Source organism: Hippocampus zosterae, chromosome 14 (assembly GCF_025434085.1).
Source record: "Hippocampus zosterae strain Florida chromosome 14, ASM2543408v3, whole genome shotgun sequence".
Lineage (NCBI taxonomy): Eukaryota > Metazoa > Chordata > Actinopteri > Syngnathiformes > Syngnathidae > Hippocampus > Hippocampus zosterae.
The window spans coordinates 5,542,443-5,567,231 of record NC_067464.1 but is presented as its reverse complement, the minus strand read 5'-3'; the positions used below and the strand labels follow the sequence as shown (position 1 = coordinate 5,567,231).

General features: G+C 44.5%; 1 protein-coding gene across 9 annotated transcripts in view; it reads left to right on the top strand.

The window, feature by feature from the left end:
* The window catches only part of meis2a (Meis homeobox 2a), a 106,597-nt gene that overhangs the window by 76,333 nt on the left and 5,475 nt on the right, over window positions 1-24,789 (top strand). For 3 of the 9 annotated variants that reach the window (XM_052085384.1, XM_052085387.1, XM_052085385.1), the window contains exons 10-11: window positions 20,521-20,579; window positions 22,402-22,512. In XM_052085384.1, the coding sequence (XP_051941344.1) occupies window positions 20,521-20,579; window positions 22,402-22,512 (170 nt within the window). Of the gene's footprint in view, window positions 1-20,520; window positions 20,580-22,401; window positions 22,513-23,808; window positions 23,909-24,789 lie in introns of all 9 variants that reach the window. The other 6 variants (XM_052085389.1, XM_052085390.1, XM_052085391.1 and 3 more) reach the window with 3 other exon arrangements.

Here is a 24,789-nt window from a genome sequence, read left to right as displayed (position 1 = left end):
GTGTTCTCCCCCCAAAAAAGAAAAAAAATAAATCGGACAACTGAAACTATATTTCACGTCCATAGAACTAACTGAAACGCTAATTTATTTGCCCTCCTCCAATTTCTCTTTGCACGCTGAGATAGCCCTCCTGGGACACGACACGCCGCTGCTGCCTGAAATTCCTGTTAAAAATAAAAGCTCTTCAAATTCCTGGCTGGGCCTTCGCATTGTTCCGTGTTTGTCTTTGATGCGTGGCCGCTGCCAACGTGATGGGCCAAAGACAGATAGAGACACAGGCAGGGAGACATGGGATCGGCGGCGGTGGTGGTGGTTAGTAGAGGAGGAGGAGGAGAAGGAGGGGGCGTCGTCTTGGGTTTCCAGCGACCCCCCCCCCCCCCCCATGGGTGAAAAGATGTCCTGAATCAGGGCTTTGTCCTTCGCCGCGATTACCCTTGGGACGACGGTACAAGGCGGCCCTGTGTTGCCGCCTGTCTCCCCCAACCCCCCACCCCACCCCATGGTCAAACCGTCCTACCTGCTGCTCACCTGCACCCGCCCCAAAACAACCGCTTTGAAACCTTCAGACCGTGCTCGTATAGTCGCTATCTCCCGTTTGCATCATTAGCTAACAGCCTCACCTGAACGCATTGGTGGGCCACTGTTAATAAAGAACACAGGAAGAGGTGAAAGTCCACTCGTCTGCGGCTACTTGATTATGCTTTTAATGGTAGCCAGTGTGTGCATACTGTGTGTACATGTTATTTCTAATGCGTCCCTGTGACCTCTCCTGCTATTTGCAGAGGTTGTCGTGAGTGCATAGTTCACCCTTAGTTACCTCCGCCGAGGAGATTGCGTCTGGTCTTTTATGTCGGTTTTCGAAAAAAAAAAAAACAATGGCGCATTTTAGTTGGCATGATGACTCCCAAAAAAGATTGTGGTCAGGTTTATACGTGGTGCGGTTCTAGAATGACGTGTGGATCACGTTAAGAAGCAGGCGCCTAATGATGAATTTGTCGTCGGACTCACTCGCATAAAATGAATGTATTTATTTTCATAGTTTATTGTCGGCAATTGGCAGGCAGGAAGCAGCGTTTTATATGCGGTGTGCGGATGTTTTCATGTACGGGTCAAGTTTCCGAAGTACAGTGTGGAGAGGTGGGGGGGGGGGGGTCAGGGGCAGGGGCAGTTTCCATTTATGTTTGTTGATGAGTTAGTGGGAAAAAAAATTGCTCGTGCCTTCGCACATTTGTCCGAGGTGTAGATTCAGAAGTGTTTTCCAAAAAATCAAATATGGGGACGTCCCATCGCTACTAGCCACTTATTTCAAAAGGGGTGTGGCCCCAGATATTTTATCCCATTTACTATCCGCCAATGTTATGGGAGGTACGGCTCCAGGTTGCTCCCCGCACCCGACTAAGATGCAAATACTTAAAATGTCATGCCTTGGTTAAGATTACTAAGTACTGTAAAGAAAATTGAAATAGCAATAAAAGCTATTTTCCACTCATTTTTTTTGTGGTGTGCGGCGCCAGGATGATTTTCCTTGCACATTTCTACACATTTGAGCTGTAATGCCTTGGTCACTATTCCTAAATATTTGGAAAAATAAAATGTGAAAAGAGGGCGGCCCGGTAGTCCAGTGGTTAGCACGTCGGCTTCACAGTGCAGAGGTACCGGGTTCGATTCCAGCTCCGGCCTCCCTGTGTGGAGTTTGCATGTTCTCCCCGGGAGAACTCCGGTTTCCTCCCACATTCCAAAAATATGCATGGCAGGCAGATTGAACACTCTAAATTGTCCCTAGGTGTGAGTGTGAGTGTGAATGGTTGTTCGTTTCTGTGTGCCCTGCGATTGGCTGGCAACCGATTCAGGGTGTCCCCCGCCTACTGCCCGGAGACAGCTGGGATAGGCTCCAGCACCCCCCGCGACCCTAGTGAGGATCAAGCGGCTCGGAAGATGAATGAATGAATGAATGAAAAAAATGTGAAAAGAGCTGTTTTATTCGTTAAGTTCATTCATATGAAGTTGGCAAACATTTTATGAGGGGCGTGGCTTCCACATTCCCCCCCCCCCATACTTAGGTTACAATGCATCTTAAGCGCGCAACAAGAACTGAACCCTTTTGTTCCGGAAACATTCACACTGGCATATTTTTTGCTACCAAACACTAAATTGCCCACATTTTGGATCGTTGGGCCTCAGCAGAGGTGAAGATCCAACGAAGCTTCTCATGCAAGCAGGACGCCATTTCTCTCGGCGTCGGCGGGCCGTCATTTGGAGCTCAATGGGGCCTGACCAGATCTTCGGCATAGGACCCAGCACGACATCTCGCCTTTATTTACCCGCGAGGCGACGCGGGCCGTTGCGTAAACACACAACAGACGAGGGATGACGGCGGGAGAAAGGCGGCGAAAAGAAAGGCAGGAAATCGTCCGCTCATTATTCCCTCGTCTTCGCGGGCCAGCCAGAAAGAGACGATGTCACTTCTTGGCATATATGATGACGGACTGCTGTGCCAATGGAGCACTAATAACAATAAAGAGGGCACTAAGCCACACTCTATTTTTACTCCTCTGGCTCGTCTCTACAGCCCAGGGGGGAATACTCTCTCACACACACATGAGAGAGAGAGAGAGAGAGGGAGGCTGTAATTAGCGGCAGAAAGGAATACAATGGGTGAGTTATTAAGACACAGGGGCGGCTCTCGGCCAACCTTTGCCCCGTGTTGGAGCACAGGTCATATGATAAGGGAAGGATATCCGCCAGACGACGGCGCCAGACGGCCTGTGCCCACCGACGAGGCAAAAGAGCCGCAATATCTGCAGCCGCTCGCAGCGTGGAGAGAGGGCAGAGTACGCTGATGATTATTGTTGGGGAAAGGATCAATCAGCTAGCGATAGGAGCGGCGTGAGGATTTATTTATTTTTTTTCGTCTGTATGGTATGGAAAAAAAAAATAATGGCAGTGGATGGCAACACATGTAAGGGTCCGTTGAAGAGGTTGATGCACAACTGTGACATGAAGATTTATTTAATATAAGAGAAAATAACATTTGAATTGCTGGCCACTCGAGTAACCGCCGTCGTCCTTGTAAGGGTTGAGATAAAAATGTGTACGATATGATTTTTGGGGGATAATTATTGAACTTTTTTTTAAAAATATTCAAATGTGTGAAATATATTCAATATATATTTCACACATTTGAATATTTTCACACAAAATATTCAATATATATTTTAAATATTTTTATATATATTTATTATATTTTTTATATATTTTTATATAATTTTTTTAATTTTTGTATATTTTTATATATTTTTTGTAGATTTTAAAATATATTGAATATTTTAAAATATACATTGAATATTTTAAAATGAATACGCTGTGTGAAAAATCAGGCTTCAAAAATGAAATCAATTCATTAGTAAGTGTGACGAGAACTGTGTTTCTGAACATTTTTTCATCACATTAAAGTGACTTTATTTAATCATTTGAAATGATTAAGAAAGTAATTCTTTCATGCAAATTCCACATACCGGTACATAAATACCTTACCTTTCAGAAATCCAGCATGCCTGCCATACTTGATTCTGTTTGCAGCTGAGACTGAATCTGAAAGTCACGGTTCGATTCCGGCCGTGCGCAAATTTTTGTTTGTCAATGTGCGCGTCCAAGAAAAAGTCGCAACAACGCCAGCAACGTGTTCCTCTGACTTTGCAGAACATTTTCCAACCTCTCGTCTCCGGCCAGGAACAAACATAGGACCACTGACTTTTATGATCCGTTTGGTTTTTTGGCGGGCAACAAGAAGTCATATTTTCCAAACGTATCATAAAATGACGAAGAGCCGCTCATCACCCCCCCTCACCCCCCCCACCCCAAATTCTTTGAAGCTCTCGAAGCCTCCTGAGCGTACCTCAACATCCTACTTTTTCCCCATCTCTTCCCATTTTCATCCATCTTAACTTTGACCTAGATGGAAATGTCAGCGCCTTTTTTGGGGGGGGGGGGGCGTTGCAACCTGGGATTGCTGTTGGTGGCCATGTTGTAGCCCTGCTTTTCTAAATATAGCACGTGTGTGCGATTGGCGTTGAGCGAGCGAGCTAGTGAGAGGGGGGAGGAAGAGGGGGGGGGGGGGCTGGGTCCGCTGGAGTCTGCAGCGATGCCAACACAGGCATCATGATCCCTCTCATTTAGGGAGCGCTAATTGGCAGTTAATTAGCCGAATTGACTCTGTTGTCAGATCCCAAGTGTCAGCACCCCCCCACCCCCGCGCCCCCAACCACCTACCCGCTAAATTCATTTGATCTGGCTGTTTTCTCCATGCCCAGATAATAATCGCGTCTGGAGGGCGGCAGCAAAACGCTCATTTCCACTCTTGGCAGATTGCGACGCGAGCGAACGATTTTGGATGGAGTTGAGCAGTTGTCGCTGTTCTTATTTCAGTTGGCGGCAATTAAACAGCTGATGCGCTCTTGCGTTGATGCGTTCTTTTTTTCGCCAAGCATACGTGCGATGTGATTCATGCTGCCCGTTCTCACTTAATCGGACGCTCGGGTCACAGCACGACGTGGTTGCGCAACAGCTGTGTGAGTTCGACAATCGGCAGTAAAATGTCTTGCTTCAAGAAAAATGTTACGGCACTGCACTGATGTTTCCCAAAGAGCCAGTTTTGAGACTTTTGGAGAAATCTGCACTGTTTGGGAGATTTTATGATTATTGCAAGAAAAGTGGGGAAATGAGCTTTTTTATTATTATTTTTTTTTTTTTAACCAGGGTAACAAGAGTTGGTTCTGTTTTGGTGTGTAACTTGACGTCTTTGTTTTCATCACATTCAGGACCGGGTTATTCTAAGGAACAACGACATGAGTTGAGAATTTCAAACTTGATTTAATTGTAAAGCCTCAATAAAAACGGTTTGATCCGGATCTTAGTAATACGGACCAAATTTAAAAAACTGATTTGAACGAGGTTGAGTGCATAGCTTCATCTTGGTCAAGAAACAAAAAAAAATGTGTATTGGTGTGGGGTGTTGGTTTAACCCAGGGGTGGGCAATTATTTTCCCGTGGGGGCCAAATGAGAAGCAGAAAATATTGTGGAGGGCCGGGCCAAAAGTTAGAAATAGAAATAGAAGATAAAGAAGATGGCTCAATGTCTTTGTATGCCAGTAATAATGTAACATTCTCCTCCACCATCACACTCAGCACCGGTTCTACTCAAGGATGTGTACTGAGCCCCCTGTTGTTCACGCTCTACACATTTGACTGCTCTCCGACTCTTATTAGCCGTCCAGTTTGCGGAAAGTTTTTAACATGATAACAATCAAACCATTCTAGGAAATGTTCATTTACTCGAGCCACAAGCAATTCACTCTGAGCATGGAAATTGCCAGAATCGGACTGAGTAAGAATCGCTTTCTTGTTTTTCAAAGTCTCGTAGATTTGAGTCTTTCCGACTCCAGGCGTCCAGCCTGAATGTTTCGTACTTTGTTACCCGCTTCGTTTAATCAGATACATATCACTTTCCCTTCCATGGTCATTACTCTCTCCCTCTTTCTTCGTCTTCCCCTCCCTCCCTGTGCTGTGCAACTTGAAGTAACTGTGCCAACTGGTGTTGAAATACCTGTCATTACAAGTCCAAACGAAATGAATGCAATCAAACCAATTGTGCACCAATCTTCGGCGGGCCCGATTAAAAAGACCAACGGACCGGATCCTGCCCGCGGGCCGCAGGTTGCCCACCCCTGGGTTAGCCAAAGATCAAATTAACTAACTTTTGATTCGCATCCAGAGCCGCGCAAAAGTAGGCGGGAGGTTTTCGGATGAATTTCGGTGTAGTATGCTTGCATGGTATTTCGATACACAAAAAAATAAAATAAAATACCGCCATTAAAAATCAAATCTATTAACCAGCACCATTTGACACTGTGAAATAATTGCAAAAGATGGCATTTGAAAATGGTGAACTTGTTGATGGACACTGTTCTGCGACAACACACCACTAAAATAACATCGGGTCCTATAGGCCTGTGCGAGGCTATGAAGGAGCTGCAGCTGAAAGAAGCATTGCAGGCAAAGCATTAGAAAGAGATGGAGAGGGGGCGGGGGGGGGGGGGGGGTTCGGGGTGCTTAGATGGGGCTGTCTTTGTACTTCTCAGCACCTTTTGGCTCTTTTATACCTCAACAGCTTGGTTTTATTGGCGGGGTCGTTTAATAACAAGAGCTCGCGCGTTTGAAATAAAGTCGAGCCGCGTTTTGTGCGTGGGTGAGACTGCTTTTTCTTTTCTTTTCTTTTTTTTAATTCTTAGACGGGTAATTTCTGTCGCACTGGGGAGAAGAGGTCGACAAGTGCGGGAGAGGGGAAAAGTAGGTTAATTTATTTCATTTGCGGAAGAAAAGAGGTGTTAAAATGTGGGAGGGGAGAAAAAAAAGCGACAGTGGGTCGGGCTGAACAATGAATCGAATTCTCCAAAAAATGTATTTTTTAATGTATAAGAACAAGACCTTGAAAAATATATTTGCATATAAAATCAGAGGAATAAACAAAATCCCAATAAAATTTTTAAAAATTGTTCACTTAGTGTAGGATGCAGATTTTTATGATTTTTTTTCCCCCCTTTATGAACGCAACTTAGCTTAATGCACGCGGGCAGGCATCGTAATCCTGCCAAAATCCTCTCCGTGCCCCGAGGCCATCTGTGAGCAGAATAGCAATTTTATGACTTTGTCATTAAACCAATTTCACAGCCGTATTGTTTGTTAATGAGGCCGCCGCAAACGAGGCAAGATGTCACTCAAATGGCGGCCACTCCTCTGCTTCAACCATCGATTTCTTCTTCTTCTTCTTCCTTTGTTGCTTGGAGTCCTCCTCCCCTCCCCCCAGCCACCTCCCGCAGGCCCGCCTCATAAAAGAGCAAACTGCTAAAAGATCAAATTCAAACTCCATACAGTCGAGTGTCGTGTTTATGAGCTTCCATTTGCCTTTTGGATCTTGTTGGGCGGGAGGGAGGTTTTCTTCCAACGAGCTGCAGGGGCCGTTTTACGATGGCGTCTTCAAATCTTTTTCCACGGCTAACGTCGTCAACAATGCAAAGAGGTTCTTCAAACTTGTGTGCGTACTTGTACCCTTGTTCATTTGTCGTCAAGTTTTGCTGCTTCTGTTTATAGTTATTTACATTTCTGGGAGTATGTTTGACGTGTTTTTCTTTCGTATATCTTTATAATTGTAATTGTAACTGGAATGTTTCCTTACTAAGTTACATCGCCAACTACTGGCCTGGCTTGCAAATTACACTTTTGTCTCAATTTTGGAGACATTTAGTTTTTTTTTTTTTGCTTTACGAATGTGCAGCTTATGAGCGACTGGAGATATTCTGGTGAGGATCAGACAAACTGAATGAGTCGATTTGGAACAATTAGTTTTATCTGGTGAGGCAGATAGCCAATGGGAATTGCGTGTCAGCCGCAGGAAAACGTTTTGCGCGCGTGTGTGTATGTGTGTGTGTGTGTGTGTAAGTTTGAGGGTGTGGGGGACTGAAAGGGATAAAGGTGACCAGGTGTAACAGAATGGCCTTGATAGTGTGTGTGCGTGTGTGTGTGCATGTGTGTGTGTGTCTGTGTGCGCGCATGTGGACAGGATCTTGCCACTCAGGCTGAGCTGTTTAAACTCTGTGAACCTCTAGCAGGTATGTTCTCTTTGTTGAGGCATGCTCCTTGTTTTTGCCTTCACCTCGCTGCTTCACACTTTGCATTCCATCCCAAAACCTCCTTTGTGAACGTGTGTGTGTGTGTGTGTGTGTGTGTTTACATGTACAGACAGACATTGGATGGTTTCGTGAGGTCCTCGGATTGTCATTTCCAAAATAAACCTTTTTTCTTTGCCTGAAATAAAATGCTAATATTATGAGTGTGTGTGTGGGGGTGTGGTTGACGGGAACAAATTCCTCATACATGAATAAAGTTGCAATATCGTGACAGCAAAAAGTTGTGCTTCAAGAATAACGAGAACACTACCTTGAGGGATGCATTTTCTCTTCCTGTCGGTGTATTGGCGATGTGTCCCGATACTTTTGTCCATTTCCACTATCTGTGTCATTCATATCCCGCGGTTCCACCGCACTTCACTTGACTTTTGTGTAGTGACAGTTGAGCGGAAGTAGTGACAGTTTCTTTGTTTTTTTGTTTTTTAGTGTTTTCGTTTTTGCATGTGACGCAGATATTTGTTTTACAATTGCGAGTGTCACATCAGAAGCGAGGACCACAGGGTCTCGTGTGCTTCTGATCTGTGAGGTTTTTGCTCCGGGGGTCCACCGTGCACATCGGAGGTCCCTGTGGCCAGTACGGTCGCAGCGCCACAAATAGCCGCTATTTATAACTCCCCCTCTGCCTGCCTTCACAGCCCTGCTTGTGTGTGTGTGTGCTCCCGAATATATGTCAAAGCAATTATGTGCAATTGAAGCTCTTATTAATTTTTCAAAAGCGGCGAGGAGCATGGCGGGGGCCGGACGGTCGTTAGTACTACGCGACCTCATGGAAACTTCCAGGGTGGAAAAACCCATTCACACGCCACTGACACAATTATAAAGAAATAGGTGAGAGGGGAGGTGGGGAGGCAGGGGGGGGGGGGGGGGTCGGTTGGTACTGTACTCCCTTGTCTTATGTGTGTCACCATACATGCCACAGTGTAGGTGTCGCTCTAAATGTTGGCAGTACTCACGCTTAAATGATAGTCAAGAGGCAAAATATTGCGAGCGGGAAAAATGGAGGGCAAAAAGTTCGAAGATGTTGAAATTTAGGGCGCGATATTAACGGAAGACAGTCAGAACTAAATATGAAAATCTTAAATGACCCGTAGATAATGGTACGAGTTGATGAGGAAAATGTTCACTCTGCGAAATAAAGTCATAATATTGTATTGTAGTCTCAAAATTGTAACGTGCAAAAGAAAGTCTTGATATTGTGAGAAAAAAACATTTTTGAAAAGAGATGTATGTTGGTAAACAAATATAATTGCAATCATATGTCAAATATGTTTGATTTTACCTAAAAAAATAATATCTGCGCTTTTTCTATATGAGTATAATTTACAGCATATACATTGTTTAAATTAAAAAAAATATGAAGTTGGCATTTTTTAAGAATAAAATCAAATCTTAATTTTGCACAGTAAATTAAGACTGAAATTGTTTTTCATTTTTGATTTAATCTTTGAAATTCAACAGCTGTCTCACGGAGTTGTGCCTGTGCCTGCATATCGTACGAGGAAAAATAGAGCCGTATTTTGCCATCACGTATTTTTAGTTCCTCTGCGCGGTTCTGCAGCATAATAGTTTACGTGTGCTTGCTTCGATCCTTTTTTTTTTTTTTTTTAAGTCATGCCTTCAAAATATGTGCAGTTACTTTTTAGGGATGTGGAAAGACTGAAAAATGGCTATTGCTGTGATACCGTTGCAGTATCGGTATCGAGGTACTTATAAATTTGATTGGAGTGACAACAGCACTATTACTATTGCCCCTATGACGTTCCAGTCTAGTCAAATGGAAGAAGAGCTGCTGCGTCTTATGCCGAGCAAAAAGGAAGTTGATCGTCCTTATTTCCTCACCGCGTCTGCATGGCGCTCAATTTGGTTGGGAATATCACGCCTCTATCATGTCATTATCGGCTCCCTCTGCTAATCCACAAAGCTGCTCTGTTTGATATGTGACAAAAAAAAAAGAGAGGAGGAGGGGTGTCGGGTCACAGAGTCGCGCAATCTCGCACTCGATTACTAGGCACTCGACGCGGGGAGAGAAGAATGAAAGGCAGCACCAGAAGAATCAGACAAAGATGAGGAGGGGGCGGGGGGTGGGGGGGGGATTGAAGATGCAGACTGAGAAATCAAAGTTGTTTGATAGCATTGAGAGGTGAATGGATGATACCCTCTTTAAAAAGCACTACAAGCAGCCTGGAAACCAATCAGGGGAAAAGTGGGAAGGGAAAAAAATAGGTTGAAGTATTCCCTCCCCATCTTGGGAGGAGTGGTGGGCTAATGATGTCCCTCTTGATTCGTTGAGGTTCCTGGCAAGCTCATGCAAACCTACTTTAAAAAAAATGCTTGCAATAGGCTTTAACAAGTCCCAAATCATCTTGCCCCATTGAAATGAATAGAAATGACATTAATCTGTTCCATCCATCCATCCATCCATCCATTTTCCAAACCGCTTAATCCTCACAAGGGTTGCGGGGGGTGCTGGAGCCTATCCCAGCCGTCTTCGGGCAGTAGGGGGGGACACCCTGAATCAGTTGCCAGCCAATCGCAGAGCATACAGAGACGAACAATCATCCACGCTCACATTCACACCTAGGGACAATTTAGAGCGTCCAATCAGCCTGCCATGCATGTTTTTGGAATGTGGGAGGAAACCGGAGCACCCGGAGAAAACCCACGCTGGCCCGGGGAGAACATGCAAACTCCACACAGTGAGGCCGGAGCTGGAATCGAACCCGGTACCTCTGCACTGTGAAGCCAACGCGCTAACCACTGGACCACCGGGCCGCCCATTAATCTGTTCCAGCACCCAAAAAGCAATACCAATCTGTTTTTAATCACAAAAATAGAACTCTATAGCATGATAAAAATACACAATAAAAATGTTATTGAACAAATAGCTAAAACAGTTTGTGTGTCACAATTATATTTGCGTTATTGTGCGACTTCATATTGCACGTCGATTTGATGATGAAACACAGAAGAAGACTGTTGCGACCAATCGCTATTAATATGAGGCATTTTACGCAGAGGACTAATTGGCAAAAAAATATATATATACATTCATTCATTCATTCATCTTCCGAGCCGCTTGATCCTCACTAGGGTCGCGGGGGGTGCTGGAGCCTATCCCAACTGTCTTCGGGCAGTAGGCGGGGGACACCCTGAATCGGTTGCCAGCCAATCACAGGGCACACAGAAACAAACAACCATTTGCACTCACACCTAGGGACAATTTAGAGTGTTCAATCAGCCTGCCACGCATGTTTTTGGAATGTGGGAGGAAACCGGAGCACCCGGAGAAAACCCACGCAGGCCCGGGGAGAACATGCAAACTCCACACAGGGAGGCCGGAGCTGGAATCGAACCCGGCACCTCTGCACTGTGAAGCTGACGTGCTAACCACTGGGCTACCGGGCCGCCAATATATATACAATATATGTGAATGTAAAACAAAAAATGAGAATTAAAGAAAAAAAAGTGAGACTATTAATAAAGTGCTCCACATCCCCTGTGTCGGATCTTCCAAAAATAATGCCGGTGTTGAAAACATTCCCAACCACAGGAGAACGTTACTCGGAAATTATTTGTGGGAGGAGCTGGCTTCAAGATGTTTATCCCCTCCCCTGCGGAAAGGTGTCAATGCCGAGGCAAGTCGGCCACGATGCCGGCTTGCTACAATGGGCCCTCCCTCATACAGGTGTGTTGACGCCTCAGGCAGGCTTGGGCACACTCCATTTTTTTCACCTTCTCCTGTAGAGAACACAAATGTAACTACCGTGTCTGCTAAAGAACAACAGGAAGGGACATGTCAAATGACAAGTGTCACATTCGTCATTGTGATATTTTTAAGGTAAGCGGACAGAAACCACAAAAGTAAACACGCGCGCTAAAATTAGCGTATCCTGTTACATACAACAGTCGAATGCTCCGTAGTGTCAATTTTACGACCGTAGTTCTGTTTCTCGCTCTCGCAGTCTCCTCTTGGAAGATACGCGTCTTAAAATGACAAAAAGTAAATACGCTAATGCTAACGTGAGCTAACACTGTTGCTACAGTTTTATACCCATGTTATACAAATGTTTCTTCTGAGAAGTAAATAAGGGAAGGCCTTGTTCTCCAGATTTATTATTGCAACATTTGAAAACATGTTGCCAGAAATGTGCACAGAAATGTGCGGACTTATGTTAGCATATCCTGTTGCTGGAGAGTTACATTCCCCAGTGTCCAGTTTGCTGCAGCAGTCCAATTTCTCGATGTCCTTAGTCTCCTCTTGGAAGCTACGTGGCATGACATGTTGACCAATACCAGCATATGATGTTGGTACCTTATGTTTTTGCTCCTGTATTATACTGTATATGTTCCACTTCAGTTGCTCAAAATGCCCACAATCTCCTTTTGGATTACATTTCTCCTCCCAGAAATTGTTCTACAGCTTCGTCATTGCAACATTTGAAGATACGTGGCCAGTAATGACATTAATAAACACCAATGCCCATGTTAGCTTCACCTGTTAGCCACGGTACTATACTAAAGTCTCCATTTTCTTGCTGCCCACAGTCTCTTCTTGAATACACTTGCTCTTGCGAGAACGAAATACAGTGACTGTCGTTCTCCGTATAGGTAATTGATTTATTGACGACATGCCTAATGAAATCGCATGCTAACCATAACAGAGCCTGTTTTTATGCCTGAAGTGTGGACGCCAATCTGCACCACAGTCTCCGCTCTGCTGCAGCAGCCCATTTTCTCACTGCCCACAGCCTCGAAGACACTCACACTTGTCCGTTTTTCTTACTTTAGCATCTAATTGCGATCATTTGTCCAAACATTTCTCGTAACCACAGATTTCCGTCAGTCCGTTACGATGCGAGACCGAGCTTGACTTTTACATTGAGGCCGTCAGCATAAAAAGGGGGGGGGGGGGGAGCGTGCCGCAGTGCGATTGATTTATTTTAATTAGCTGCTTGTTAAAGCCTTCCTGTTTGCACCGCAAATACTTATAATTCTTTTTCTGAGATTTTTTTTCTCCCCCCCCCCAACTGAACAAAACTCAGCAGTTTTTTTTGGGGGGGGGAGGGATCAAATGTGAATTTCGACTCACAAGCGGTTGCTGCGGGGGTGCCACAAAAGGCCAACGAGCGCGGTAATAAAAAGGGGAAGAAAAACAGGTCAGTGAAAGTCCATGGAGGAGAGGTGAAACAGTCCCTCTTTTGAGAGGCGCACAAAAGAGTACGGAGTGGTGGGGGGGAGAAAGCGAGCGAGAGATATGTAAACACAGCAGTTGCCCCAAATGTGGGCCCTCAACCTCAACCTTCCTTTAAAACCAAATTTGAAAAAAAAAGAAAAAGAAAATCCAGCAGCCTTCTAGCTCTGCTTCACATCTGTAGCAAATCAAACACGGCGATGAGGTCATATTCAGACGCTTCAAGCCCGAGAAAAGGCGGGAGAGCAAAAACATCCCAATGTCTATTTCCACTATCCAACCCCCCCCTTGCAGCCATTTGTCACATTTGCGGCGATGGCGTTTGATGAATCAGCTGATAGCGTGAATTTCCGTGCATGCGTGGGTTACGGGCCTGATTCAATCAGCGTTGTTGTCACTACAAGCAGATCAGCGCTGGATGTTCAGTAGGCCGAGACCGCCCCCGCCGCAGGGCCGCACCGTAATGAGCGTTTGCTAACACTGAACGCAACCTTCTCATCTCCTTAGCTTCTTTTTCCGGTGATTTCTGGCTCATTTTTTGTGTTGTTTTTGTTTTACAACCTGTCTTTCGGCCTTTGACTTCAGCGGAAGTTCAGATTTGCAAGTTGTAGTCCAGAAGTAGTGTAGTGAGCGAGGACAGGATCTGGAGGGACTTTCATTTTTGCACATGGTGTAAATTGTTCTTGTTTTTTTTTAATTATTCAGTCCTTTTTACTCATGAGGTCTCTGAGGCATTTCCCATCTGTATTTTATTTCTTTTCTATTATGTAAAGGTTTCTTTTATTCTTATTTTTCAATACTTCTTTTTAAGCGGTGGCCACAAAATCATTCTTATTTTCTTTGTTTTAAATGTTGTTATTCAAATCCAAAGACAACAACCAAAGGTAGTGCTACTGCCCCTAGTATTATTATATTGATTTAGATTTTATTTTTGCATTGTTTGCATGTGGTCATGCGGCCTTCTCTTTTTAATTTTAATCTGTTTTATTAAAATATATTGTAGTTTTTATTTTTTTCCTCATTTAAATTTTTCCGCTTAAAATTTTTTTAAGGATGTGGTTACTAAAGCATTTATTATTATTATTGTTATTATGATTATTATTATTATTATGGTTCATATTTATTATTTGTTCATATTTGTTATTCACCTTGATATATATATATACACACTATAGATAGAGCTAGCTAGCTAGCTAGATAGATGTATATTCCATTCATATTTTATTATTCTCTGAAGTAGGTTGAATAAAAACCTCACAGCTAATGACAACGACAAGCACCCGCAGAAAATCATTTCCACAAAATGTCCAAACATGAAAAACAAACAAAGTCAACAATGGCTCCTGTGAACCTCCATTATGTCTTCACACTCAAACGTTTTGATTTTGTGTGCTTCACTTGTTGCCACGGTAACCAGGCTGTGTTACAAGTTGGAGGGGCAACCTGAGTGCTCCCCCCCCCCCTCCTCCCACAACCCCTTTCGAGCATCTTTTATCAAACACCAGTCAAGCCAATTGAGCTTATCGAGGTCGGCGCTGATAACACTGTTAATGGTGTACGCTTAGATCGATGCCACCCCCGAATCCTCCAAGGAGGGGACCTGTGACTCTGGGTTCGAACTGCAGCTGTGACCGCAGGGACCGTCAATTCCGTCTTTGGGGCTACACAGCATTGTGGATCACAGCAGTGTGTCCTCAGCCCCAGCCAGAACCTTCGCACAACCAAAAAGTCGACCTTTTATTATCTACATCTGGTGGTGGACTTTATTATTGCCTGCCTCTGCTCAGTGTTATAGAGCACGCATACACACACACACACACACACACACACACACACACACACACACACACACACACACACACACAGCATGGGAACTCCATGCTGTCTTCAAACAAATAATTAAGGCAAGGTTAGGGGGTCGTGTGGAGGTCATTCCTTGGGATACGCAGCAGAATGTGTACATTCTCCCCGGGAGAGAGCCAACTAGTGTGTGCGAAAGGCTGGGTGGGGGGGGGGGGGTGCGTGAGTGGTGTCGGTGGGTTTAGGTCCACTGCTGTTTAATGTGGACTTCTTCTTCCTAAGCGCCCTTTTCTCCAACTTGTGATGCTACGCTTCTGTATCCCGAAATCTTGTGGGCGCCCCCCCCCCCCTTTCACCCAGGCACATCACATGACCACAGATGAATGCATACTGGTGATCCAGTGGTTCGCGTGTTGACCTCACAGTGCAGAGGTGTACCGGGTTCAATTCCAGCTCCGGCCTCCCTGTGTGGAGTTTTCATGTTCTCCCCGTGCCTATGTGGGTTTTCTCCGGGTATTCCGATTTCCTCCCACATTCCAAAAACATGCATGGCAGGCTGATTGAACACTCGAAATTGTCCCTCGGTGCGAGTGTGAGCGCGGATGGTTATTCGACTCTGTGTGCCCTGCGATTGGCTGGCAACTGGTTCAGGGTATCCCCCACCTACTGCCCGAAGACGGCTGGGATGCCTATGTGGGTTTTCTCCGGGTATTCCGATTTCCTCCCACATTCCAAAAACATGCATGGCAGGCTGATTGAACACTCGAAATTGTCCCTAGGTGCGAGTGTGAGCACGGATGGTTGTTCGACTCTGTGTGCCCTGCGATTGGCTGGCAACTGGTTCAGGCTATCCCCCACCTACTACCCGAAGACGGCTGGGATAGGCTCCAGCACCCCCCGTGACCCTTGTGAGGACAAAGCGGATCAGAAAATAGATGGTTGGATGAATATTATTGGCGATCTTCAGGGTACTACAGCGGAACCTCGATGCAAGTTTTCAATTAAATTGTCAACGCACCGCCGTCGCCCCTAGAGACGACTCTCCGTCCTACACATTTTCAGAACGCTTGTGCAAAAGTGCTCACTCGACTTTCACGCAGACGTGCGAATGGGTACGCACGGGTGTGTAGTGTGTGTCAGTACAATCTTTACAGTCCACGCAGCCACCATTTGAGCTTTACAGTAGCAAGTGGACGTGCCCTAAAAAAGGCATGACACAAGGACATAGCGTACACGCATGCATACATGCGTGCACGTGCCGAGACGGACAACAATCCACAGTTTACGAGCGCTCGGGAGCGGCGTGGCCGTGCGGGGAGCGCGGGGGGAAATAACAGTCAGGGTATGAATGATGGAGCCAGGACAGCGGGAGTCCACTTGACACGAGGTCTCGGCTAGGCTGGATCAACACGGCGTCCCTCGGCGACTAATATCGGCTCACGCACGAGGGGGGCGGCCTGTTAAGTAGCCTGGCCGGCGCACAATGTTGTCTTACGCTCAGTGTGTGTGTCAGTAGACTTTCAAATTGTATATTTTCCTACACTGTCGCCCACATGCGGACTGCAGCTTAGGTCAGTGAAAAGTGACTTTTAGAGAAAATCTTCCAACCAAGGCGACGTTTGTTATGTATCGCCATTTCCTGACATGAACAATAGTTTTTTTTGTCATGCTTTTTAGATTCAAGAATGATGTTCACAAGCAAAGGCATCGCTCCAAAATCGAGGCCCGCTGATGGTGTTTGGCACAAGTCGAAACATTTTGACCCTAAATTGACATCTGGGCCTCGTTGTTACCGAGGTCTCATTTCCAGTTTTTGGTTGGTCAAAACAACCTTCCAGGGGTTGGTGTGTAATGTGCAATTTTTTTTTCATTGTTTCATAAGTTCATAAGCAGGAAAAAAAAAGGGAATGACACTCTAAGTCCATGTTTTCTAATTTTTTTTACCCCGCTTAAGTTCCGTGTCCAATTGGCAAAGTCAGGGGTGATGCAAAGCCACCTGTCTCTGTTTTTACAATATGGAGAGTAGATATGAGTAAAAGTTATTTTCACCTAATTGGATGGGTTTTTTTTCTTTTACTTTTCCACAAATGGCTTTCTTTGTATTTGTGATTTGCTAAAACAGCTTACAAGGGTTTATACAGGACCATCTGTGGCGCCTGCATGCGCTTGCTATTTATTATTTTTTAATTAAATTGTTTTTCTGTCTTCACAGCTAAGCGTTTTTTTTTTTTTTAAATTCTTCACTGGGTTCCATTGGTTTAGGCGTCTTTTCTTGAAGTGACTTTTTTCAGCTGTCTGATTGGCTAAAAAAAAAGCCACTTACAGTGGCGGGTGCCTGCCAGCTTGCAGATTCTCTGTGGATAGAGATTCACTTTTTCTGGCGGGGAAGAATCTTATTCTTATGAAGTTTTTTTTTCTGTCAAAATGGTTAAAATGTCTTTTGGGGTCGGAAAGTGGCATTGCCGACTTCACTTGATTTTTCAGGGCTATATGAACGGATGATAATTGAATGCATGTCAGGTATAACATTCCAGATTTTCTATGTAGTGGTTCTGGTGCTTTAAAAAAAAAAAACTACCTTTGGACCAAACAGCCAGCCTCTATTTGTGATTTAATGCAACACAAATGTGCAAAAAAAGGCATTGTTTCCACAAAAGCTGCTCCACACACATACCTTCACATTTCAGCATGTCACAATGCTCTTGTTTCTGGTTAAGTGACTCAAAGCCACACCTGCTAACTGGCTCCTGTTGTCAGCATTCTTTCGCTGAGAAATCATCATGCCAAAGCGGCCTTCTCCCTGGAACCGGGCCCACCGGAGAAACATGAGAGGGAGGGAGGGAAGGAGAGAGAGCGAGAGAGAGAGAGAATCGCCGCATAGACGGCGGGGGAGAGAAGCCAACCAATCAGGAGTGAGGTCACTAGTTTGACGACTTTGTCAAGGAAGAAAAGAGAGCGAGTGGTGGAGTGAGCCAGCAATGAGAGAAATGCTAAACATGTCTGCCCAGACAAACAAAAGCTGCTGTAAGAGTAGCATTCAAGTACATGCAGTTTTTTTTTGGGGGGGGCGGTCGTTTTCTTATGACTTATAATTGGTTTGCAAGCAAATGTTTTGACAGTTCTCCAACAGGAGACAGAAGGCCAAGTTGCAAGCGGTTGCGAGCATAACAGGGAGGTCCACATGGTTTCCCCCTTTTTTAAAACCAGATTTTTTTGGGGGGGGGGGGGGGAGTGAAGCCTTTCATAGTTGTTTTTCTTTTTGAATTTTTGGATGGGATGTGCTGCCAGATCTTAACACGTCCCACCTTTTGTTCTAATTTGAGTTGAGGTTTCATTTAATGTTTTTCCTCTTTTTTTAACCTTTGTATTTATTTAGTTCATTTTATTTTCTTTATTTCATTTTTTTTTGTTAATATATCCTACATAATTTGTAGTTTTGTTTTCATTTGTCTCATAATTCTTTTTATGTAATTTTTAAAATCTTTATTTGTATTTAATTTGTTTATTTTATTTTTGGAATTTTTTTCCCCTAGATTATTTACATTTATCTTTTGTTCTGTGATTTTATATCTATGTGTATATTTTTTTATTTTGTTTTCCTTGCTTTTACCTCTGAAAATTTCTATTTAATTTTTTGCTTTGTTTTCATTTGTAATTTTTCTCCATTTCCTTTTTAAATGTTTTTAAAAATATTTATATTTGTCACGCTTCTCAATTTCTCATGTGAGGTTGCGTGAATTAAGGCTCAAGAGTAGATCATCCAATTCAAATCGCCATTATTTAGTTGTTTATTTATTCATTCATTCTAAATACGTTCAGTGCTTACAAATTGCAGTACATGTTTCCATATTATTGTTTTCCAAAACATGAACAGGTGTAATTGACAAAGCCAGCGGTTTGTTTTGCATTATTGTCGTCATCTGATTTACGACTTCATGATTGCATCATTGCACCTTTTCCTGAAGCGCGACCGGTGCTTGCCTACCGCCGTCATGTGATGCGCAACACTAATTTCCCTTGAAGAATGTGAACTCACCCTCAGTGGCGCCGTGTTTTTTCCCCGCCGGTGTGTACCTGTCCTTTCTGTTCTTCTTCTCGTGCGTCGCTTGGAGGCAGGCAGATTAGAGGCATTTAAAGTTCATCGGGGAAGGTGAGGGCAGGTATCAGGACTTCACGGGGGATTAGAAACCCAAATTGGTTCCAGCTCTGCCTTTTCCGCTAATGACCACCTCTTGAGCCGTTCCGTACATTACGCTGGTGGTTTGAAACCACCTTTTCTCGTTAATACCAACCACATGGCCGTATACCTGCAGTGGATTTTTTTTATGGACGTGGATGAGAGGGTGTTAAAAAAAAAAATTATAATCTGAGCTCCAGTGGTCAACTTGTGTTTGACGCAACCCCCAGAAGAGTTAAAAGGTCACCCCCAGCTGGCAGAGACCTCCCTGTGACCCGTCCCCCACCCACCACCCACCATACTGGAAAGGCCTTTTTTTTTTTGTGGCACTGCGATTATTTGCTACTAAGGCTGGTGATAAAACTTCAGACGGCCAAATTGATGGCTTCGTTGACATCGCTATACCACGTGAGAGTGGCCCATGCCTGTTCCTCATTTCTGGACAGCTGGAAAGAAGGGTGGGAGGGGTGGGGGGGTGAGGGGTTAGTGAGAGGGGACACACAATCCCCTCCCGCCCTAGAAATGGGGTCCCATTGAAGGGTTTGTGTTAATGTTTTCATGAAAGGCTGCATTCGATTGTACAGGTCTACCTAAGGGGGACTAAATGGAGGGTGGCGGGGTGGTGGGGGGGCACCACTGTCGAAATGACAAAAATTGGAAAAGCTGCATTGGATTTTGTATGTTTCACCTCAAAAAAATTCTCAGTGTTATGACCGGCATGAAAATACTACATCAAATAGAAAATAGGTCATCAAAAAGCAGTAAAAGGATTTACTTCAAAATATGAATTATTTCAGCCACTTGAACCTGATGAACTGTGGGAAATGGTTTTGCAACATATCTGAGATAAAATACACACACACACACACACACACACACAATTTTAAAGCAATCAAATAAAGATTATAAGCCTGGCCACCCAACTGAAAATGTTCTAGCGCCGCCCCTGATTAAAAAAAAATGACACATGGCTTAAAAAAAAAAATGATAGTGACGGCCACATTGATACTCTTGTGGTCGTCATTCAAATGCTACACGCAAGTGGTCCTCATTTTTGGACAGCTAGAGAGACCCCCTGGCCAGTGCGTTCAGTGTTGGGGTCCCATAAAGGGGAAGGAAGGCCTGAAAGGAAGCATGTGCATCCTCAGTGTTTCTTCATTAAAGCTTCCTTTCCCATTCCAATGGGGGGCATCCCCACTTGGGGGAAGACGAGCTGCAGTGAAGTTGGCGTGCGCAGGGGCAAAGTGTCTGCGAGGGGAAATAAAAACAGACGGCGGCAGAAAGGGATGTGCCACCGCCAGAGCCCCCCCCCCCCCCCCTCCTTCCACCACTACCCGCCTCCCGCCTGCGCCCGAGCGGCAGCTAATACTTGAGGAATGTCTCCTCGGCGCCCGTGGCAACCCTACGTAATCAAAAGCTTTATTAAACGAGTGGGGAATAGATCATAAGGAACATTAAACGTGTCCCTCGCTTGGTTCCCAAGTCGCCGCACAATCGGCCTTTTGTTTGTTGTTGTATTTGTGTGTGTGTGTGTGTGTGTGTGTGTGTGGCCGGCGTGAATGTCGGCCTGATTTAATGTTTCTTTCTTCTTCTTCTTCTATCTCTGCCAGGTTCATTAATGCCAGGAGAAGAATAGTACAGCCCATGATTGACCAGTCGAATCGAGCAGGTAAAAAAAAAAAAAAAAAAGAATGGATACAGTAGCACTCTTCTTCTCCTCCTCCTCCTTCTCCCGTCCTCCCTTTCCTCTGCCAAAGCCCCCCCCCCCCCCCCGCACCCCACCAACCCCCGGTGTGAAGATGTCCTTTCCAAAAATCCCACTCGCATGCACACTGTTGCCCAGTTTCTGTTCAGAAAAGGAAGGGTGGGGGGTTGGGGGGGGGGGCGTCTTACCTCAAGTTACCCCTGCGGACCATCGACTCAATGCGTGCAGTCTAATTGGAGATTTCCTACTGGAAGTGACTGGAAAAAAAAAAAAAAAGCCTTTTGAATATTCAAGAGTCCCTTACTTGATTGCTGGTTTTCATCTACTTTTTATGCTACATTTGAAGCCAATCTCCAAAATGGCGGGAGTGGATTTCTTGGTACATTTTAAATATCAACCGTGTTGTTATTCACAAGAATGACAAACTGAAGTTCAAAACAACCGGAACCTTGAAGGTGGAAAATGTTTTTTTTTTTTTTTTTTTTCACAGCCTCAGAGGAAATAGCGGAAAGATGTTTTCCTCTGTGGATAGTGCGTAAGGGCAGCGATGGAACGATTGCTGACAACTGTCCATTATTTTGTCGGGTAATTGGTTCGGGGCGCATAAGATGTCGAAAAATGTTTTCATTTCCATCCCTTTATTCGGAAATAGGACAATGTTTCAAATTGACAGTGCAGAAAAACCACAACCATAAATGAGTTATGATTCCGTTAGTGGTTCGGTCCGGGAAAAAAAATCAAAAAAAAATTGGCAAAAAAGTTGGCCATTGTTTTCCAAAGTAGAAGCAAATGTTTCATTTTGATTCCACTCAAAGATGATGAGTCTGTTTTCATTGAGGGCTACAGAAATCTGAGAATATTTACTACTGAGAGGCAAATAATCAATTCTCAAAAGTCATTAAAAATAATTTCATAATCTATTAATCATTGCATTCATTTTGCATGCCTTCGCCGGCCAAAGAAAAAGAAAAAAAAAAGGCATTTAAATCTGATGGCGCTCGTTGATGCCAATGTTTGGCAGAGTAGAATTAAAAAATAAGAACATCATTATCTTTTTCTTATGTCGTAATGCGCTAACGTATCAAACTAAATCAGCAAAAATCCACCGGATATTTTTTTTTCAATCGAAAAGCGCTGATATCTGCCGATAAATCGGTCGGGCCCTAGTTTTGTGCAGCTTTGGTGGCATACGTTTCGATTGCAGGCTCGAATTATCATCGTAAACATTTTTTATGCTTCTTATTAGCATGAATGAGGAACATAATGTAAATTGCCATTTCTAAGTTTGTTTGTTTAGCTTTGTTAGTCAACATCCAGTCTATCCCAATCAAAGATCTCTTTAATGAATTAGCATGACTAAGCGCCCCCCCCCCCCCCCCCGCCCCACCCAATCCCTGCTAGTTGCAGATGATCCGAGATAACTCACTAAAGTGCATTTGGGCTAAGAAAAGACAAGATCAATGCAGATTATTTTGCCTCTTCAAGTGCTATGACAGTAAGGCCTCACTGTACGCCTTCTTTGCCCTCAAAGAACAATGTTTGCGTCATCTGAGCATGTCAGTGCATGAGTTTGTGTGTGTGCGCGTGCCACGCGTCCCTCAGCGCGGCGCGCAAACATAAGCGCAATGTCTTATCGTATGTTTGGGCTAGAAGCTGAGACAATTGCTGATTGTCTGGTGTCTTTTCTCTTCTTCTTCTTCCTCTACCACCCTCTTCCTCCACCTCCCCCGATCCTCCTCCTCCTCCTCCCTATTTTTTCTCATGCCCGCGTGTTGACTACAATCAGGTTTTCTTCTTGATCCTTCAGTGAGCCAAGGAGCAGCGTACAGTCCAGAGGGCCAGCCCATGGGCAGCTTCGTGCTGGACGGGCAGCAGCACATGGGGATCCGACCGGGCGGTGAGTCCTTTCCGCGCCTTTTTAACACCCCCCCACCCCCCCCCCCCCAACACCACTCCGCTCTTTTCCTTGGTCACTTGTGCCTCCTTCAGAATCCAGCATGACATCTGATAAGCTAACCGCTAACGCAGGCTACGCTAGCATAATATTACCGCTTTTCTCTGGTCTTGCTTCTTTTTCTTCTTCCTCCAGTCCAACAAATATGACCACAAAATAATATAATCCAACAACATCGTTGGGGTTGAAAGAGTAATCCATTAGCAACTGTTTGCCCACGCAAGCAATTTTAGACCAAGTTTACTTAGATTAGTAAACTTCAACCATTATAATCAGGCTAGAGATGTTGCACAAGCTTTACCCAAGCTAGTCAAAGTTAGCACTACTTTAGCGCTAGGCTTGCAGAGTTATTACCGGCTAATGAAGTTGCCACAAGGCTATCCAAGCATGCAAAGTTAGCAAGTTTAATCAAAACAAGGATCTTGGCCCATTTACCCAGGCTAGTGACATTGGTAGCTGTCTACCCGAGGTTTCGAAGTTAGCGTTAGATGCCTTCTTCGATTGAATTTAGAGGTAGCTTACCCAATTTAATGAATTTATTGCCAATTTACTCAAGCTAGTATTGTTAGCCCAAAGTTTGAGTACAAACTTTTGAAATTAACACCTTACCCAGTCCAGTTACATCAACGCCAGTTTAAGTAAGCTACCAAAGTTACCAACAGCTTACATATAGTTCATAAAGTTAAGAGTCATATCACCTAGCTGAATGATTTGAGTACAAGTTTAGCCCGGTTTGTGGCATTTGCACCTGTGTACTCAGGCTACTTAAGTTAGCACAAGTCTACCCAAGCTAGCAAAGTTAGCACAAGTCTATCCACGTGAGTATTTTAGCTCTAGTTTACCGAAAGTAGTGGAGTCAACATTGGTTTACCCTGCTTGGTTTGGTTTGTTTGTTTATTGAACATAAAACATATACAGCAATAATTTGACAGAAAATAAGGTAGATAAAAAAGTAAAGAAAGAAATCAGCGACCTTATCACCAGTCTATCCAGACTATCAATATTAATAAATTTGGTGGGGGGAAAAAAACACATTCTTGTCGTTTATCCTATTTGAAATGAATACAAAATACAGTATATATTTCTAAAAATCCCCTTCAATATTTTAATTGTTGTTTGGATTTAGTCTGATTCCCACCCCGAATGGTCACTTCTTTCTTCGTCCTTTGACCTGGACCTAACCCGTCATGTTTCAGACTCCGATTGACTCTCCTCTGGTGTTTTCTTTCCTCTTTTCAGGGCCTATGAGTGGAATGGGGATGAATATGGGCATGGATGGGCAATGGCACTACATGTAACCTCCATCTTGTAAAGCAAAAACGCAAAGAAAAAGGGGCAAGTAAGTACTGGGATCTTTATCTTTTTTATCTTCCATTTTCTTTCCCAGCTTGGGGCTGTTTCACCCTCGGACCTCCCGGGGGCTTTTTAAAGGACGCTTTTAGCGCGACAGGAGGCAAGGCATAGAGAGTAGTTAAAGATGAATTAACTTGGGAAAAAGGAGGCTCAGCCCGTCCCGGGACAGAAAGGGACGGGACTTGTGGCGCCAGACAACAAGAAGAGAGGACAGTGGAAGGAACTGAACATTTATTTATCGCAGCAGCGCCATCCCTCTTTTCTTCTCCCCCTCCCCAAATGGACGAGGATACAAATGTCGGACGTTGTGGGGGGGGGCAATAACATCTCCTGGGGAATGAGCTGACAAGGGGTTGTAGGGGGTGGGGGGGGGGGGGAATTAAGCAGGCTCCAGTGAAGCGATAAAGAAGAGAAGTGAAACTGTCCTCGGAGTGACATAAATCTGTCCAGCAAAGGATTGATGCCCAAATTATCTTATATGCAAAGATGGGAACGTCGCAGTACATTACGCGCCTCCCCCGCCTCCCCCACCGCCACCCAGTCCTTCCCGGGATAGAGATATACGGGCCTGGATGGGGGGGTGGCATAGCCCCATCCTTCACGGGAGGTTTGTTTTGAGCAGAGATGTGTTTTGATTATTCTTCACTGGGGCTGACAACTTAAGGATCAGGATGGGGGTGTGGGGGTGGTTTTGGTTGGGGCTGGTGGGGTACCCACCATTGAGACACTGAGATAAATTTATGAGCCGAGAGCTGTTGGCATAGTGGCTAAAAGACGCACGCATGAACGCTAATGCAGTGTTTCCCAACCTTTATTGAGACAAGGCACATATTTTACATTTGAAAACTCTCACGGCATACCATCAAT